The following is a 19,168-nucleotide window of genomic DNA, read 5'->3' as shown; positions in this document are numbered from 1 at the left end:
ATGACATACAAAGGCATCATTGCATTACAATGAGGGTGAGGGTAAGGTAAATCTGTGTGTGTGTAAGTGTGGTGTGTGTTACATCCATATATATATATATATATATATTATATATATATATATACACATACATCTTTTGAAAATTCATTATGATCAGAATGAGAAAAACTAGAAAACACTGAATCTTTTCACTAAACATACTATTGTTAGATTACATACTTTCTAGGTACCCTTTGCATTTTCCCAGAAATCAGGATCATGGAAAAAGCTATATGGCACTAGAAGACACAAAACTGCAAAGAAATCATTCTGTGCTATAACCTAACAGAAACTCCCACATTTAGTAGCAAAACAGGTTTATGATAATACCAAAGTGATTGCCCCAATGCCGAAGCTGAGGCTAGGCTAAGAAAAATCACATGATATGAAACTTGTTCATATGCTGAAAATATCTAAAAGACAGAAACTCTCTTTGTTCTCTGGAACTAAAGGATCTATCTCTCCCATTAAGAAACACAGAGGCTATCTCTTCTAATGGTTTCCCATTTCAAGTCCAGATTTTGGCTGCCAGTGATCAGGAGGCTCTCTCTGCTAAAAAGCATCATTCAGAAGGGTAATTTCCTATCAGCTCCTTTCTAGGAACCTGCTAAGGGAGGGATTGTTTTGTTGTTCTAATAACTATTTCCTTAGACTCTAGAGTTCACTAAGCACAGAAAATTATCTCTGTAGCTTGGAATAAGCACTATTGTTTTCTAATATTTAATATGCAACCAAAATTTGTTATGTTTCTTATTTATTCAAAAACATCTTTCCAGATATAACATGATCATCCAATCACCATTTTAGAGTAGAAATTACCTATTCCTGGTAGTCACAACAATTAATTGAGCAGAACAACATAGTGATAATTTGATCTATAGATATGGTAATGAAGCTGTTCATATATCCTATTAGTAAAAGGAAAAAAAGTACCATAGGACCCTCAGCTGAGACTACAGCCATTACTTCTGTCCTCCTCCAGATGCAAGTAATCTTGGGAAATGCTAGGGGAAGACTGAATGATGTCAGGTATCCATTAGCAAACAAACTTTGAAGTGATGTAGCTATTTTGGGATCATGCACACTTATTGTTAAGTAACCCCGCCACAGTACTCTGAAAATAAGCTCAGTAAACTCACTGATTTGATCACAAATTTGAACTTTGAATGAATTACTTTGTTCTGTTGATAGTGCCCTACCTGGAATAAACTGATATTTATTCAAATCTCTCCAGAAAAAGTTAGCCCAACATTCACCTGTATTTTTGACAATGTTATAAGTACAGGGGATACTGCTATGAATAAAATTCTCCATCTTATTGTCTTCTCAAAAATTGAAAGGGTTAAATACATAAGAGTGAACAAGCAATTGTAATTCTTAACAAAAAATGAATGCACTAAAATAAATTTCTTTAGTTTCTTTTTTTAAACATGTAATTGATAACATTACTAGACTTAGACATGTGAATAACTATTACTGAGAGAAATAAATATAGCTATTAAGTAATAGGAATAGCTAAATATATTGTCTTATAATTTTATGATCTAATAAATCAAAATGTTACTCTGCATAGGAATATAGGTTTATAATAGAGGCAAAAACTACTTCCAGAAACCATCAACTCAGGGTATTGGAGGGGATGTAATGAGTCAGAAGAATACATACAACTGCATTTTCATAATTTATAACTATTTTAAATGTCAGAATGGTTTTTATAATTCTGTTTTTGTGGTACTGGTCAAATACAAAGAAAAGAAAAACAGATGTGAATGGGATTTGTAAATGAAAAATATCAAGAAAGTCAGTAAATGCCATAGAGTTTTTCCATTGTAGGTAATAAAAATTATAGGTGTCTGAAAAATCAAATGGTATAGTAGGGAAGTTGATACAAAATTAAATGACCTTAATGACACCTCCCAAGATAAAGAGACAAGTAGAAAAAGTACAGGGATATTATGAAGTTTAGGTGGTCTACTATTAGCATAAAAGTTGGCATAAAATAACCCTCATTTACTCTTGGATATATTAAAATCTTTCTGGGATAAAGGTCCAGAAAATCATGTATTTGTCAGGTTTAACTTACCACTGGTAAATTAGTAATCTCTTTGAGGTTATGATGAATTCAAATTGACATTTCAACATTCCTTAAGAACTCAAACCTGAGAAGTTTTAGGTCAAGTGGGAAGGAGTTACTAGAAATGTGTCTATGTGGTGATAGAACAAGAATGATGACAACAGTAATTGGTTTATTACAGTTTAAATTGTTTCATTCAGATAAATTCAAACTGGCAATTATACTGAATGAATAAATATAACTAAATAGTCTTGGTCTAATTCCAATCCTAATAGTGATTATTTCCATCATTTATTTATTGGTGCTCTTAATATACTTTAATATTTTGTATGCCATTCATTGCCTCACAAGTACACAGTAGCAGGTATAAAATGTTAGATAAGGCAAACACTGTAACATCATACTCCATAGCTATCATACTCCACATAAAAATGGGAGAACATAATTCCATTCTGACTACTATCACCAGTAGCTTTCTTTCCTTTTTTTAACACCAGGATCTTGTCAGATCTCTGCATATTATCCTGGATATTATATCTTTTGAATTTTAATTTATTAATATTACAAATTACCTGAACTGTTCATGGTGGTCTCCACACCTGATGCTTGCAGCTCTATCATTAGGAAAGGCAATCAGTGCATCCTTCGCTGACACATCATTTGACTGATGAGTATGAAGGTTTGTCATGGCTGACCGCAGCATTGCTGCTACAGGTGGAAGATCTTCCTTTTTCTCTGAATTTTTTATCACAAATTGTCTTGTGGGATTACTGATCAAGGGGGATATACCTTTAATAAAATAAAATATTGAGTTGGTACTTAATACTTTGCATTGTACATTTCCATGAATTAGGCAAGAATTATTTAATACACTCGATAACCGTTATGAGAGTTTGAATAAGAATGGCCCTCATAGGCTCATTGAATTAATTATTTGGCCATTATGGAGTGGTATTGTTGACAGATATTAGAGGTATGGCCTTGGAGTAGGTGTGGCCTTGTTGAAGGAAGTATTTCACTGGGGGGTGAGCTTTAATGTTTTAAATGGTCAAGCCAAACCCAGTCTCTCTCTCTCTCTCTCTCTCTCTCTCTCTCTCTCTCTCTCTCTCTCTCTCTCTCTCTCTCAATCTCTCTCTCTGTCTCTCTGTCTGTGTCTCTGTCTCTGTCTCTGCCTGCCAATCCACATGTGGAACTCTCAGCTCCTTCTACATCACTTTGTCTGATGCATGCAATCATGCTTCCTACCATGGAATAATAATGATAATAATGGACTAAACTTCTGAAACTTAAAAAAAAAAAAACAGTTAAATGCTTCATTTTTTTAAAGTTCCCATGGTCATGGCATCTCTTCACAGAAATAGAACACTAGCCAATTGATTTTATCATGCTAAATTCTCAAACACTTTGAGAAAATTCATAACTTAATACAATACATGGGCCTACATAAACTAATTTAGCAAAATAATGCTTAACTGTTAATAAAATGTGTAAATAACGATAAGCATGCTAATGTGAAGATGTAAATTAATTCATATGAGAGCGAAAGGTATTTTTAGACTAAAGATGACTGTAAATCATCAAGTTCACGTGGTACAATTATAAAAAGATTATATATGACTAGATGAAATTGCAGTACCAAGAAAATCTGGATATAGTCAAACTAGTTTACATTCAACTCCAACAAAAATACAGATTTTTAAAGGTAAAACATAGCAAACATTAAAAGATTTGAGCATCTGTATAAAACACCTCAAAACAGCAATACAACATCTACTAGAAAAATGACAGAAATGTAAATCTTTGTTATAGACAGAGAAGTACTTAATAATTAATACTAGAATGTAGGCCCAGTATTTGAACAGGCCTTCTAGGTAACTTTGATAGATGCTTTAAAAAGGGGGAAAGTACTGGTGTTTGCCCTGTTTGATACATATACTCTTATAGTAACAACAACAATCACACCAGAGCTGTGTAAAACTAATACAATAACATACCAGGATTAATTTTCACCCCAACTTTCTTAGTGTAAGCTTTGCAAACGCTGTTGAATTCTAAATTTATATAATGAAAAGGTTTCATCGACAAAGACCGTAAATTTTCATCTGCCACTGGGCCAATAATCTCGATCACTTGCTTCACTTTAAACACTCCAATTTGATGTGGAACAAAGGAACATATCACATTCTAAAGAAAAAGCAAATGTAATCAATATTCTATTGTTAGGAAAAATAAAACAAATCTTAAAATACAGATTATTTTAATTTCAAGCAACATGAAGCACTTTTAGTTAACATCAATGACAAGTAACACTGTGCTCATTATTGGAAATTTAACAAAATTAAGACCATAGCACGATAGTACTGCAACAACAATAGATCAAAAACCTCCAAATCTAGTTTGCACGAAAAGAAATGACAAAATTCACTAAAATTGGCTTTTTCTGTTATTTAGAAATTATGTAAAACTTACAAAAAATCAGTGTATCAGGTATCTTGCTGAATGGCTGAAAACTATCATGGCATTTTGCGTGCTACAGTGTCATTCACCTAAACTCAGTTTTGTGATCCGCAACTATGGTAACTGTAACAACAATGAGCACTAACATCCAAAGAAGAGATAAATGTGGGTTTGAAGAACTCCAGAAATCACATTTCCAGATAATGTACTATTGCTTCTGCCTGGCAACTGAAAAACATTTAAGGCATATTTTTATTTGATGTGATTCTGAGTACCCTCTGTAGTAACAGTCCTCTGTGAGAAAGAGAAGGAGGGAGGGAAAGTGGGAGGGATGGAGGGAGGGAAGGAGGGAGAAAAGTAAGGAAGGAGAGAAGGAGGGAAGGAGAGAGAATTGAATATCACAAGAACTTGTCTTCCTTTGTCATTTAATGTTTAAAGAAACTATTAGAAAATAAACAACCAAATTACTAAGATATCCATACAGTGTGTCCAAAACTCTGACATGGAAAGAGGAAGTAAATTTAAGCAGGTATAAAAAGAAGAAAAAAAAAAAACAGAGATACTCTTAAGAAAGGGTTATTGGAAGTTGTCAGGTGAGAAGCAGCTGCCTACAATTGACATGTAAAGGGGGAATGTTCTAACCTCTGCTCTAAGTATCTGCTTCTGTAAATGTGATTGACTGCTGACAGGAATTTCCTGTCATAAACATAGTCACATCAGCTCTCTATGGCTTAAGTCACAGAAGACAGTTGACTAAACGCAACAATAATATAATGGTTTAGAAATACTATTGTTAGAAACATAAATGCTATACCTATTTATGATTGCTCAGACCTACTGAGATTTCTCTATAACCTAGCATATAAAAATTATTCTGACTCTCAACTTAAGTCTTTGGTATCTAGGTGAGAGGGGGTAGTGTCCCTGTAACATTTTTGTTTGCTTGCCTAAATAATCTTCATTATGGTACATATACGCAGGTGGTTTTATAATAAGCTATAATCCTTCACCTATGACTGATGAGGAGGAATTTGCAATGTATAAAAGCTGTAAACTACTTTCAGAACTTCAAAGACAGGTCTCAATGACTATATATATAATAATAGTTGGAGTGTTAATAAAAGGAAACTGATACTTAATTACTCTTAGCTCTAGGGATGACCTAAGAGAGTCACTAGATCAGACCTTGAGATAGGAGGAAAGAACTGTACAATAAATAGGAGACAAATATGACTGGGTTCCTAAAGAACCCACTTCAAACCTAAAAAGCAATTTCATAAGAAATGAGGATAAGAGAGACAGGAAGGAGAGAAAGAGAGCCTGCACAAAAGGGAGTAGGACTTTTGGGTTGGAAAGTTGACATAACAGTTAAGAGCACTAGCTGCTCCTTCCAAACAGGGTTCTATTCCCAGCATCAACAAGGTGACTCACAATCTTCTCTAACTCCAGTTCCACAGAATTTGACACCCTCTTGTAAACGGATGCAGACACCAGACACGTTAGTGGTGCACATATACACGGATGCAAAAACATGCATACACAGAGAATAATAATAATTTTAATTACAATTTAGCAAATAGCGATGTGAGCTACAGAGAAATGCCTTTAGAGAAAATCACCAGGTAAGTATCCAGATAAAGTCCCAGAACAAACAGGACATCAGCCTTTGATAAACTTTAGGGAGAAGCAGGAAATGATTTGGTTCGACATGGCTTTCATGACAAGAAGCATGGAAGTACCCGGTACTGGTTAGGATCAAAACTTAGGATCGGTAAAATCAACAGCAATAAATAAATAAATAAATAAATAAATAAATAAATAAATAAATAAGTATACTTACCTCTCTGTTCCAGGGTGAGATTCAGAGAAATACAGCACAGATCTCTTCAGGATATGGGATCTAGCCTCTTAGAAATGACCACTGAAATGGGCAGACCCATGTTCTAACATAATTGGTTCAAGAAACTTCAGGTAACTAAGGTAACGTAACCTTTGTCCAACCATTTGCTGAACACTAAATTAACTGAGATAGACTTAACTGGCTATACACAACAAAGAAAACTATCAATACAGAACTTGTCTAGAAGGTCACTAAATAATACAACAATAATCAAAGCCACAGTTAACCTTGCAGTGACTTGATTTTCAGCATTTCAAAGAAGGATGATATTTATAATGCCAAATTTTCACTAGAAAATTATTTTGCAACAAAAGAAATAATAAATGTGGCCAACACACAAGAATGTTACATAACAGAAAATGTCTGGGAGGAAATTCAACTGCTACACTTACCATTATAAATATGCTTTAAGAATTGACAAAAGAACTGAAGAAAAAAAGGAAGTATGATAGCAATGCCTCATACAAAAGATAATATCAGGTACTGAAATCATTAACGAAATAAATATTCCAGATAGTAAGGCATTTTAAGGATTCACTAAAAAGAGCTCAATAGCAAATATGAACTCATACAAGAAATAATCAATGAACTTGAAGACAACATATTTGAGAATACCCAGAATAACTAAAAGAGATGATTTAAAAATAGGCAAAAGAGAATCTCAAAGTGTTGAGAATATGCAGATGCAGTTCTGAGTGAAAAGAGTATTACTGACATGAGCTTTGTCAAGGACTCCATTTCCTTAAACCCACGGGAATGCCAAATCCTTCCTTGGGAATGGTAAAACACTCCACTGGTCAACCACACCTTTCTCCTATAGGAAAAATGCAACCTATAACTGCTCTCCCGTACTACTCCACCAAAAGACCTCCTATGGAGATTAGCTAAATCTACCTTCTCACTAGTAAACAAAAGAATCCACCTCCTAAATTTGGATGTATAAAATAAACATGCTGAGTTTCTGGGATGCTGCTATGGATTCTCCATCAGAGTGCATGGCACACCTGATCCCAGCTTTTTTATATATGTCTGTGTGTATATCATTTGTTCATTCCCTCCGTGGGTAGGTCAGATCAATACCAAATCTGTACAGGTCACATTAATAAACATAGTATCAATTAATGATAAGAGATTCCAAAGAACAGTTGAGAGAGAATAGAGAAAAATATTTTTAAAAATGTAATGAATGAGATTTTTAGAAACTTGATGGAAAACATTAGCTGGAATACCAGCATGGGACTGATCCAGACCCCAGGAACATGGGTTTCAGTGAGGAAACCTCAGAAATCTATGGGACCTCCTGTAGTAGTTCAATACTTATTACTAGCATAGGTGTGTACTTTGGGAGCCCACTCCATATAGAGGAATACTCCCTGAGACAAGACACACGGGGGTGGGCCTAAGCCCTATCCCAAAGGATACAATAGACTCTGATGAAACCCTATGGAAGGCCTCACCATCCAGGAAGCGCAGAAAGGATATGTGATAGGTAGAGTTTTAGTGGTGGTGGGGTGGTAGGGGAGGACAGGAGGGAGAAGGGAACTGGGATTACCATGTAAAACAATCCTATTTCTAATTCAGATTTAAAAAAATCTGAAGAAAAAAAGGAAAAAGAAAGAAAACATTGTCTCTCAAAAAAAACTCATGATACATCACAATGATAGACACATCAGATTCAAACTGTCAAAGTCACCAAGCAGTTGCAGCACATACCTTTAATCCTAGCACTGGGAGGCGAGGCAGGTAGTTTTCTGTGAGTTCAAGGCCAGCCTGGTCTACAGAGCAAGCTCCAGGACAGCCAGGGCTATACAGAGAAATTCTGTCTCAAAAAAAAAACAACAGCAAAAAGAAAATCTTGAAATCATTAAGACTGCTGGAGACAGGAAGGCAGTAAGAAATAGATTTTCTTACTCAAAAATATAAGAAACTCAAGTCCTATGACTAGCAAAAACTCCCAGTCAAAATTAAAGTATAAATGACGATCTTTCCAAATAAACATCAAAGGAGAAACTGTATTGCCAGTAAAATTGCTATAGGAAAGTACTAAATGGAATCCTCCCATTGAAACAAAAGGACAGTTGAAATTATATAAGTAGTTTTGATGAATCAATTAAGAACAGAGGTAAAGGAAATCACACACACACACACACACACACACACACAAGGAACTGTATTTTTATTTGCAATGTTTTCTTATTAATTTGGTTTCTAAAGTCTAGAAAAAGGAAAGAAATCAGCCAGAGGGGTCAGAGGACTAGGGAGGGCAATGGGGGAGGGTAATGAATTAGAACAAAGTATTAGAACACACATACACATATATGAAGATGCCATGAGGAAAGCTATTATACCTACTATGTTAACCTAAAACACTAAGAAAAATCAATAAATAAAATATATAACAATGACTATTCAAGAACATTGATAAGCTTCTACAAAAGAAACACAGTTCGCATTACAACAACCTAAATAGAAGACAGGACAGTTGTACTGAAGCAATGTTTTATGCATAGCATTAAAATAAGGCTAGTATTAGTTTTAACTATGCTCTGGTAAGTGATGTTGTTCAATACATCCTCCAAAGAAATCATTAAAATATTAAATATCAAAAACAGAAAAAATGAGGAATCAAAATAATATAATAAGATAGCTGAAAAATAAGAAAAAAGGAAATACAGATCCTACATTATCAGTAGCTTTATTAAATGCAAATGGATTCTTTTAACATTTCTCTCACAAATTAAAGTATAGATGACCAATTTTATTATATATTTATATTATGTAATATATAAATGATTAAATCAAACTCATAATTTTTATGCCAATGACATTTTAATAGTTTCTTAGAAATTTTGGATGACATAGCACATTAAGTGTAGTTACCATATTGTACTAACAGATTTCCTTAACTTATTCATTCTGTATCACTGGAACTTTATACCCTTTAACTCAAATCCCATGTTTTTACTGAGGAAATTTCAAGTCTATACATATTTTTCCTGACCAAATCTGCCAGTTTGCATTCCAGATCTAATTGAGATCATTAAAGGGGTCATAAATAGCCTGTCTCTGTACCTAGCTTCTTTTAGCATAATATTACCCAGGCTCATGCATAATTCTGCAAATGGCAGGATTTCCTTATGAAAGCTAAAAGTATTCTATTTCATATACAAATGTGTATGTATTGCTTACTCTTTTGATTATGGAGTAACTAAGGAATGATTGATTTATGGGATGAACCTAAATATCTATCACTAACTGAATAGACAAATATAAATTGACTAAAAGGCACAAATTGGGGCATTCTTCTCATGTAGATCATCACATTTTTGTGAATTCTTTTTCACTTTTGCTTAATAAATATATGGTCATTCTGCTAATAAAAAAAGCACAAATTGGTATTGTCGATAAAAACTAAAAGTTTATACATTTCCTTTGAGAGAAACTTTATGCAAACAAAGCAAATATTAGTTGAAAATGATGGATAGGGAAAAGTCAAAACAAAAACATTTCATGGTAAGCAAACACATTTAAAGTCCCCTTATGAAGAACATGCATACATTATCCTTTACTAAACCAATGAAGGGCAGTAGTCTTTCCATGGGAGTGGAGACAGGTGGAGGGGCAGAGGGCTTGTGAGTTTAATAAGGCAGAAAAGAGAACTTTTGAGATGGAAGAGTCCATTTACATATCTGTTGGAAGATCACAGAATAAGCTAAAAACATCAGGTGAACTGAGAAACTCTGGATAGGAACATTGGTAAACTGATTACATTTGAAAGCAGTTAGAAGCCAGGAAGCTCCTAACAAGGTCAATTTACTCCATTGGTACTTCCAACTCCATTCCATTGGTATTTACAACTTTTGAGATTGCAGAGCAAGAGATTTGAAGATAGAATCATCGACCTCAAAAGTTCCCTGTTCTGCCCTATAAAATACCACCAAGCACTCTGTTGTTCAATCAAATTGAATCCAGTAGAAAGGGTTGACGTAGTACACAAAAGTATTTACTCATTTTGCTTTTAATATCTAAATATCTCAACGAAGGAGATTTCTAAGATTAGAGTGGCAGTCCATGAACAATCTACGGCTAACATCTTATTCATCTGATAGAAGATTGAATGTCTTCCTTTTAGAGCAAGAACGAAATAAAATAGTCTATTTTGCTACTCCTATTTAACATTATGCTACAAGTTCTACGTAGGGATATTAAATAAGAAAAACCTCACAACTCTGGATTGTAAAAGAAATCATAAAATAAATCTATTCTCAGGGACATGATCTTGTATACGAAAGAACCCACTTTAAAATCTGATTGCTTGTAAATGAACTCAAGGAATTTGTGTACTATATAGCAGCGAACAGCCCAAAATGAAACTTAAAACTTAACTGAACTTGCTTACCAATAAGACAAAGACCCTTAAGAATATCTTTTTTAAGAATGACAAGAACTGGGGTACAAGTCTATGGTAAAATAATGGCCAACCACGCAAAATACTCTGTGTTTGAGCTCCAGTACTGTTAAGAGAATATATTTCTTGTCTAAAAGGAACCAGAAAATTGATTCACTGGATACCATAATCACCACTGAAAGAAATTAAAACACACATGAATAAATGGCAAAGTATCTGTCCTCCATAGACTGTGAAGCTTAATGTTGCACAATGGCAATACTCCCTAAAAGGATTTATAATATCAACACAGATGCTATCAAAATAGCAGCTGCCATTTTTTGGTAGAAACTGGAAGGGTAATTTTGGAATCATATCTATTTTTAGGATTCCAAATAAGTCAAAAATATTCCTTAATAAATTTGGAGGCCTTACATGGAGATATGACTATACTAAATGGATTAAAAGAAGAATGAGTAATAGGTAGACAAGATTCCAAACTAAAATGTTTTGCTGCGAAAGACATTATCAAGAAAATGAAAGACCCACCAACGGGGAAAGATATTTCTAATCTATTTATCTGATTGAGGCTTATATCAGAACACATGAAGAACTTGTGTTTCAACAACAAGGAAAAAACATTCAAGAATGCTTGCCTGGTACTATAAACATGGGGAAAACTACATCTAGCTAAGTCATGGTATCAAAGGAAAAGTTTTTGGTGTTTTGCTAAGTGGTCATGATGTCAACTGTTTTTTAAAATATTTATTTATGTTTATAATTATGGGTTTTGCTGCTCTCATGCTTGGTCAGAGAAACTTCTAATTGAAGTACATAGCAGTTCATGCAGAGATGAAGTGCTCAAGGTGCTGAGAATAAGAGACTGTGAGTGTTCATCCACAAATGAGAAAGACAGACACAGGTCTTAGGATTGGACTCGACAAAGGGGAAGGCAGAGAATATTGGAAGGATGAAGCAAGAGGTAGAAAACAATCCAGATGCACTTTATACATTTATGAAATGTATAAAGTATAAAAGTTTAAAAATCAATAACTTACATGAAATAACAGAATGAAATGGCAAAAGCTATGGCAAATTATTAAAATAAAATTCAAGGTTTAACCTCTAATTTCTTGCTTTATACATTTGTAGGACTAGAGTCTGCCACAAATTTTAATGAACTGAAATCTGAGTCACTTGATCTGTTCCTATATTCTGGAACATCTACTGGAGAGTCTGGTTTTTATTTTATTCATTTTTTTTTTTGCTATTTCTAAGTTCTAGAAATGATCTCATTCATTAACTTACACCACCATCATTTCCATTTCTGAAGCCATCAAATGATACTGGCTTCTTTATCTTTTCACATCCCTTTAACACTGATGTTTCTTTTTATACTTCTAAGGATTCTTGTGATCTATTGGGACCACTCAGACAATATTAGCTGATTTACCCATTTTAAGAGCAGCTGGTTTTCAATCTTAATTGTAAGTGACACCTTAATTCTCTTTCTCATAGAACATCATAACACATAAATTAGAGAGATTCAAATAGAAACATTTCCAATGAGCCATCATTCACCTTGTGGGAGATGTAAGTAATTACTTCCCTAAAGAAAATATGTGAATGAAGAATAAAACATAAAATATAACTATAATCATCAGTTATTGGGACAATGAAAATTAAAAGCATATTGGCACACCATTTTTTACCCACTAGGATGATTATAATGATAAAAGAACATTGTCAAGTATGGGAATGGGCAGAAGAAATTGGACTCTTAAATTTACTGCTAGAAGAAACACAAAATCATGCAATCACTTTGGCAAACACTCTTGGGAATAGCTCCAAATGTTAAACACAGCATTTTCAAGATTTAACAATTCCTCTATATGGTGTATTTTGAGAGTCTTAAGTATTTGTCCATACAAAATCAACCATGAATGTTTGTTACATCATTTTAATAGCCCAAATAGGGAAGCATCAAGTTTTAAGCAAGAATTGGCAAACAGACCATAGAACCCCAAGCCCTGACTTGGGTCACAAACATATATAGGGTCCTAAAACAGAATGTGTGTGGAGGACACAAAATTTTGGCAGCAAAAAGCTTTTGAATATTCAAAGACTAAAAATTAAATGAAAGTTAAAGGTATAATTAAACTGAGTTTTGTTTTTTTTTTTTTGCAGCACTAGTCTGTGTTGCAGCACAAACCTTAACCACATCCTTGCTTCTGAATATACAAAATGCACACTTTGCATTTTGTGTGCATCATGTAACATAACAACAATGCATAGTGCCTGAAACACATGGGCTCAGATTTGAAACAGTTGTACGTTTTAAATTGCACTTTTTTGACTGCACCCACATTTTTTTCTATAGCATTATAGAAAATGAGGACTTTTTATATTCTTCTGCTATCATTGCTCAGCATATAAATACTAAATTTGTATATACCTATATACCTAGGATCACATAAAATCAGCTAAGTCAAAAAAATAAGAAGTTGAGTAAAGAATGATCAAAAAGTTATGTTTTCGAGTGCCTAGAAAAAGTGTTGTCAGAGTGGTCAATCATAATTAAAATAACTCCTGAAACATGGGAGATGCCTGGTTCCCACCAAAATGTCTTAGCATCTACAATTTTGTTATTCCCCAACATAACAAGTTACAAACTAGGTAACTATTCCTCTTTCAAAGGTCAATTTTGACTAAATTTGCAAGGTATTGCTCATATGATTGTTCCATAAAAACCTTCCTGGATAGAAATAAAATACTTGTTCTTTGAGTTTGGCTGGTACTACAATATAGATCCTGTTTAACACTCTACAGTCCTCTTAAGCCATACCTGTTTCTGTATGTCTTATAATTCCTTAATAAAACAAAACTGTTTTAGAAGCTACAACTGTATTTCATACTGCACTTGAACATCACACACTTTTACTGATACAATGTAGACCCTTAACAAAGAATTATGGATTCTCTATGACTGGACTGATCACTAATTCTAGACCACATATAAGACATACTTCATAAACACTACGAGATAAAATGTGGTTCTTACTCCTCTGTATAATACTTTGGAAGAAAAAATAGCTTAAGTGCTGCGGATGGAAGGCAAAGAATAAGCTAACTTACCTGAATACATCCTTCATCAATTTTGCCCCTTTCAGGATCCATTTTAAAGTGCGCAGTTTTTTGAAAATGGTATATCACAGGAAGTGATATGGATTGATTTTTTACAATGCATAGAAGATCTGAATGTTCACCCATGAAACAAGGTGGAAATGTAAGTGATTTTCCTGGGTCAAACTGCAAGATGACAGGAAGTCCAGAGCCTGTCAAAGCTAATTCTACTTTCTGAAGTCGATGACCTGTAAAAGCAATAATATTTAATGAACACAATGAGGAGTTTTTAGAGAATCAAAAATATATTTGCTTACCTCACATAGTTATCACTTTAAAAAAAAACATGATGGAAAGTAAGGAGCTCATTCAGTCTTCAGAAAAACCACTGACTACCATCTTTGTGCTACACAAAATTTTAAATCTTGAGGACACAGCTGTGATTTTTTAAAAAAATTATTCTGAGGGGTTTAGATTCTAGAGATGTAAAACTGACAGTAACTACAATTACAACACTCAAAGAGGGTAAAAGCCACATGTAAAGACAAAGAAGACTGAGCCATAATACAAAGTCATGGGGACAGTGTTTTAGGTAGAGATATTCAAACAGGCCATTTTTTATTTATATGGCATCATTTGGGCAAGCATTCAAAGGAAATGAGATATCCATAAAAAGTGTATTCCAAGCAGAAAGAACAAAGTCAAGTGCTCTAAAGTAGGAACTTGCTTCTCACATTCTAAAAGCTGTGAGGAACCAGATATGGTTGTTTCAAAAGAACTGTACATGGATGGCCAGAAACAGTCAAGTGTAGAGTAAATACTCTTTGCCCATATATTGTGTAGAAGACAGGAAAATCAAGAGATGCTAAATTATGACACTAAATTCTTTCCTGTTTTGTTTGTTCATATATGCTTTAGTACACATGTGAGCAACTGAAAGGATAGGATTGCCATTTCTGGAGATGACCTTCTTATAAAGAAACAAACTGAATTCTTTTGAATTTTTTTAGCTAGCTCTAACTATCAACTTGGGTCATATAGCCTAGGGTTATCCAAAGAATTGTCTAGATTAGACTGGCTAGTGAGCATTTCTGTGGGGTTTCTCTTCATTATTTACAGATGAAGGATGATACAATTCACTGAAGTCAGCATCATCCCTTGGCAGTAGATCTGGGCTGGATAAGAAACCTAGTTTAGCATGAGCCAGTGTCTAGTGGATAATCTAGCAGATAGATCATTCAATATATTTACATTCTTTATGTAAAGATTAAAGAGGAAAACATGAAGAATTGAATTAATGGTGTAGCATGGAGATTGTTAAAATCTGAATGAATTACAAAATTCAGCAAAATAATAAAACAACCTACTGTGATGAGAGAATAATATGAAAGTGAAAGAGATTAGTATTTCCTCTTCAATCATTATGGGAAATAGGCCAAAGATTATTTAGCCATGTACAAGAATGATTATTAAATCATACATGGTGGAATAGTACAGACTGGGGAAGTATTAAAATTTAGGATTTGAGACATTAGGGATAAGACAGGAACTATGGACTATGTGAAAGAACCAAGATTCCTCCATCTTGTCCCTGCTGCAGCCATGAAAAGTCTGACTCAGAGCTGATCCCCTGTTTACAGCCTCTCCTATGGGAATGTCCCTTAGAAAATTATCTAACACTGTCTCAGAGACTTGAGGTCAAGATGCCCAAGCTAACTGACAATTTTTTGCTTCGGTCAAACGCCTGGCTTTCTCTACTTGCCCCTGCAACTGCCAATCAGGATGTAGTTTTGCCTTTAAACCATCCCTATAAAAAACAGACAGGGCAGCTCTGTGCGAACTTTCTCTCTAGGCAGTCTCAAGCCAGATTAATAGACTCTCAATTTAGACTCTGGTTTTATAGAGTGGTCCTTGGGGTCTTTAACCCACAACATATTGTACTCTCTACTTGGATGATAGGACCAGTTTTATGAAGAGAAACATAACGAGAACCCAAGAAAAGAGTATGTTTTTCTTACTGGTGTTCTCACTGGCCAAGTCTAGGCTGTAAAACAGCTGTAAGATAAATTTGGAAGCTGCATTGCTCTTTGTTTCCCCAGATCCAGTACCCCAGTCTCTGCAACAGAGCACCCTTTGCAGCCTACCCTGCCCCTCTGCTCCCACCTCCTGTGGATTACAGATCTTCCCCTTCCACCCCACTTCCCTCTACTTGTTGCTTTTTCCCAGCCCCCAACTCCAGAAGACATCCCCTACTAACCAACCAGCCATGCCAAAAAACCAGGTAGACCTTCTCTTCTCTCTCTGTTCCCCAGATCCAATCCTCCAGGCTCATCCCAAGCTCTGCAGCAGAATGCCTGTGGCCCTTTTCCTTTCCCCTGCCCCCATCTCCTGTGCATCCTGTAGATCTTCCCCTTCTGACTTTCCTATTCACTTGTTGCTTTATCCTAAATCTCAACCAGAGCAGGCACTCCCTGCTAAGCCAAGGGCTACTCTTTCCAGAGCAACACATAAGCTGAATGCAGACCCATGTGTCCCCTACTGCTCCTGAGATCCGACTCCTCCAGTCTCATACCTAGCTTTGTAAGGAGAAAGACACTTCCATCTCCCTTTCCTGACACCATCCCCAAGGGATCACAAAGATGTTCTCTTCCAACATTTCTTCCTCCAACTCATCTCTGTCATGAAGGGGTCGGAATGTGCCTCTACCTTAGACATGGAACAATCCCTCATTGTAAATAATGATCTAAGCCTGAGTTCAGGAAGTCCCCCAGCCATGTTTGGCCAATCAGCTAAATAGCTTCAAACCTAGCCTTATAAGGCAGAGAGATCCAAAGTTACAAGATATGACCATACATGACTAAAAGGCCCACAATGGATAAGACTGCTACTAGCCCCATCCAATAAACTTGTGCCCCATATAACTGCTCCCCAACTGCCCCAATAAAACAGAGATACTTAGAATTCCCTAAGTCTCCTTTAAAAGGGCCTTCATGCCTTTGTCCCAGATCATCGTCACCATTTTGAGTGGATGATCGACCTTGCATGCTGGCTTTTCCTACAATATAAAGGCTCTTCATATTTGCATATTATTTGAGTCTGGAGTCTCCCCTCAGCAATTCTTGGACCCTTACAGTAACCCAGCTTCCAACACCAGCAGGCATGTATTGGGAACACACCAGCTGAGCTAGACAGAAAAATAAGCAACACAAAGTCATCACACTCTCTTAAAATCCAGAGCCAAAACAGAAAACAAGGCACAGAACACCCACCAAGTAAACACAAATCCAGAAGTCAGCAGTTAAACCTATAATCATCCTAAAACAATAGGCCTAGCTGCCAGCTAAAAAGCACAATCTGTAACACTCAGGGCATATGTCTCCACCTATCACACCACTGCAGGCTCTGAAGATTCCAATGTAGCTGAAACACAATAAAAAGTCTTTAAAACCAACTAAATGAAGATGATAGAGGTCCTTAAAGACGAAATGAATAAATCCCTTAAAGAAATCCAGGAAAACACAAACAATGGGAGGAAGTGAATAAGTCCCTTAAAGATCTACAAGAAACACAAACAGATGAGGGAAATTATTAAAACTGTCAAATAACTGAAAATGAAAATAGAGAAATTAAAGAAAGCCCAATGAGGGAATTCTGAAAATGAAAAATTTAGGAATTTGAACAGGAACTACAGAGGCCAGCTTCACCAACAGAATGCAAGAGATAACACTTAAGATATGACAGAAAAAAATGGATATATCAGTTAAAGAAAATGTTAATCTGAAAATTTCTGACATAAAGCATCCAAGAAATCTAGGACACTGAAAAAAATGTAAGAATAATGATTATAGAAGAAAAGGAAGAAACCCAGATTAAATGCCCAGAAAAAGTTCTCAACAAAATCATAGAAGAAAATTTTCCTAATGTAAAGAAGGAGATGTCTATAAAGATCCAAGAAGCATACAAAACACCAAATAGATTGCACTGGAAAAGAAAGTCCCCTTACCACATAACAATCAAAAGAATAAATATACAAAAGAAAGACTATTAAAAGCATCAAGGGAAAAAGAACAAGTAACATAAATTTAAGACTATTATAATTATATCTACCATCTAAATGGATATTATAGTAGCCAGAAGGGCCTGGACAGATTTGCTGCAGACTTTCTGACAGTGGTTCTCAACTTTCCTAATGCTGCAAGCCTTTAATACAGTTCCTCATGATGTGGTGATCCCCCAAAATAAAACTGTTTTCATTGCTATTTCATAACTGCAATTTGGCTACTGTTATAAATATAATGTAAATGTCATGTTTTCTTATGGTATAAGGTAACCCTGTGAAATGGTCATTGAGTACCCAAAGGGTTGTAACCCACAGGCTGAAAACCACTACTCTAAGAGACCACAGATGCCAGCCCAGATTACTATACCCTGTTTTGGATATGAGTTTAAGACGTGTTATATTCATTTATACTGCAGAATATTTGTTTAATGATCCAAGATGCGTTGTATTCTTTTATGTTTCACTGTAAAGCTGTGTATTACTTTGTCTACCTAAAACAACTGATTGACCTAATAAAGAGCTGATCAGACAACAGCTAGGAGAGACAAATAAGTGAGGCAGAGAAAATAAACAGAAGGAGAAATCTAGGTTCAAAAAAGAGGGGGGATGTAGCAAAAATGGAGAATGAGAGGAGGATACCAGTGAGCAGCCAGCTATCCACACATCTAGCCATGGAGTAAGAAGGAAAGATACATAGAATAAAGAAAAGTAAAAAGCCCAGAGGCCCAATAGCACAGACACTATGATTAACAATAAATAAATGTGACCTCATGAAACTGAAAAGTTTCTATAAGGCAAAGTATACCATTAATCAGACAAAGCAGCAGCCCTACAAAATGGGAAAAGATTTTTATCAACTCCACATTCAATAGAGGATTAATATCCAAAATATATAAAAACTCAAGAAACTAGATATCAAAAGAACAAGTAATCCACTTTTTAAAATGTGGTACAGGTCTAAACAGTGAATTCCCAACAGAGGAATCTCTGAGAAGCACTTTAAGAAACATTAAATGTGCTTAGCCATCAGGGAAATTGTCATTCAAAACTACTTTGAGATTCCAACTTCAATGCCACAGACAGTATATTAATGCCATGAAAGTATTTGCATTTTTGTTCAATGTAAAA

General features: G+C 35.0%; 1 protein-coding gene across 1 annotated transcript in view; it reads right to left on the bottom strand.

The window, feature by feature from the left end:
* Positions 1 to 19,168, bottom strand: part of Cfap47 (cilia and flagella associated protein 47) — a 261,790-nt gene that overhangs the window by 232,901 nt on the left and 9,721 nt on the right. Inside the window, exons 8-10 of the mRNA XM_027432785.2 lie at positions 13,993 to 14,228; positions 4,108 to 4,297; positions 2,686 to 2,902 (exon numbers count right to left, since the gene is read on the bottom strand). Coding sequence (XP_027288586.1) covers positions 2,686 to 2,902; positions 4,108 to 4,297; positions 13,993 to 14,228 — 643 coding nt within the window. The remainder of the gene's footprint in view (positions 1 to 2,685; positions 2,903 to 4,107; positions 4,298 to 13,992; positions 14,229 to 19,168) is intronic.

The sequence above is a fragment of the Cricetulus griseus genome, chromosome X, assembly GCF_003668045.3.
Source record: "Cricetulus griseus strain 17A/GY chromosome X, alternate assembly CriGri-PICRH-1.0, whole genome shotgun sequence".
Classification (NCBI taxonomy): Eukaryota; Metazoa; Chordata; class Mammalia; order Rodentia; family Cricetidae; genus Cricetulus; species Cricetulus griseus.
The sequence above is the reverse complement of the archived record's forward strand: the minus strand, read 5'-3'. Positions and strand labels throughout refer to the sequence as shown.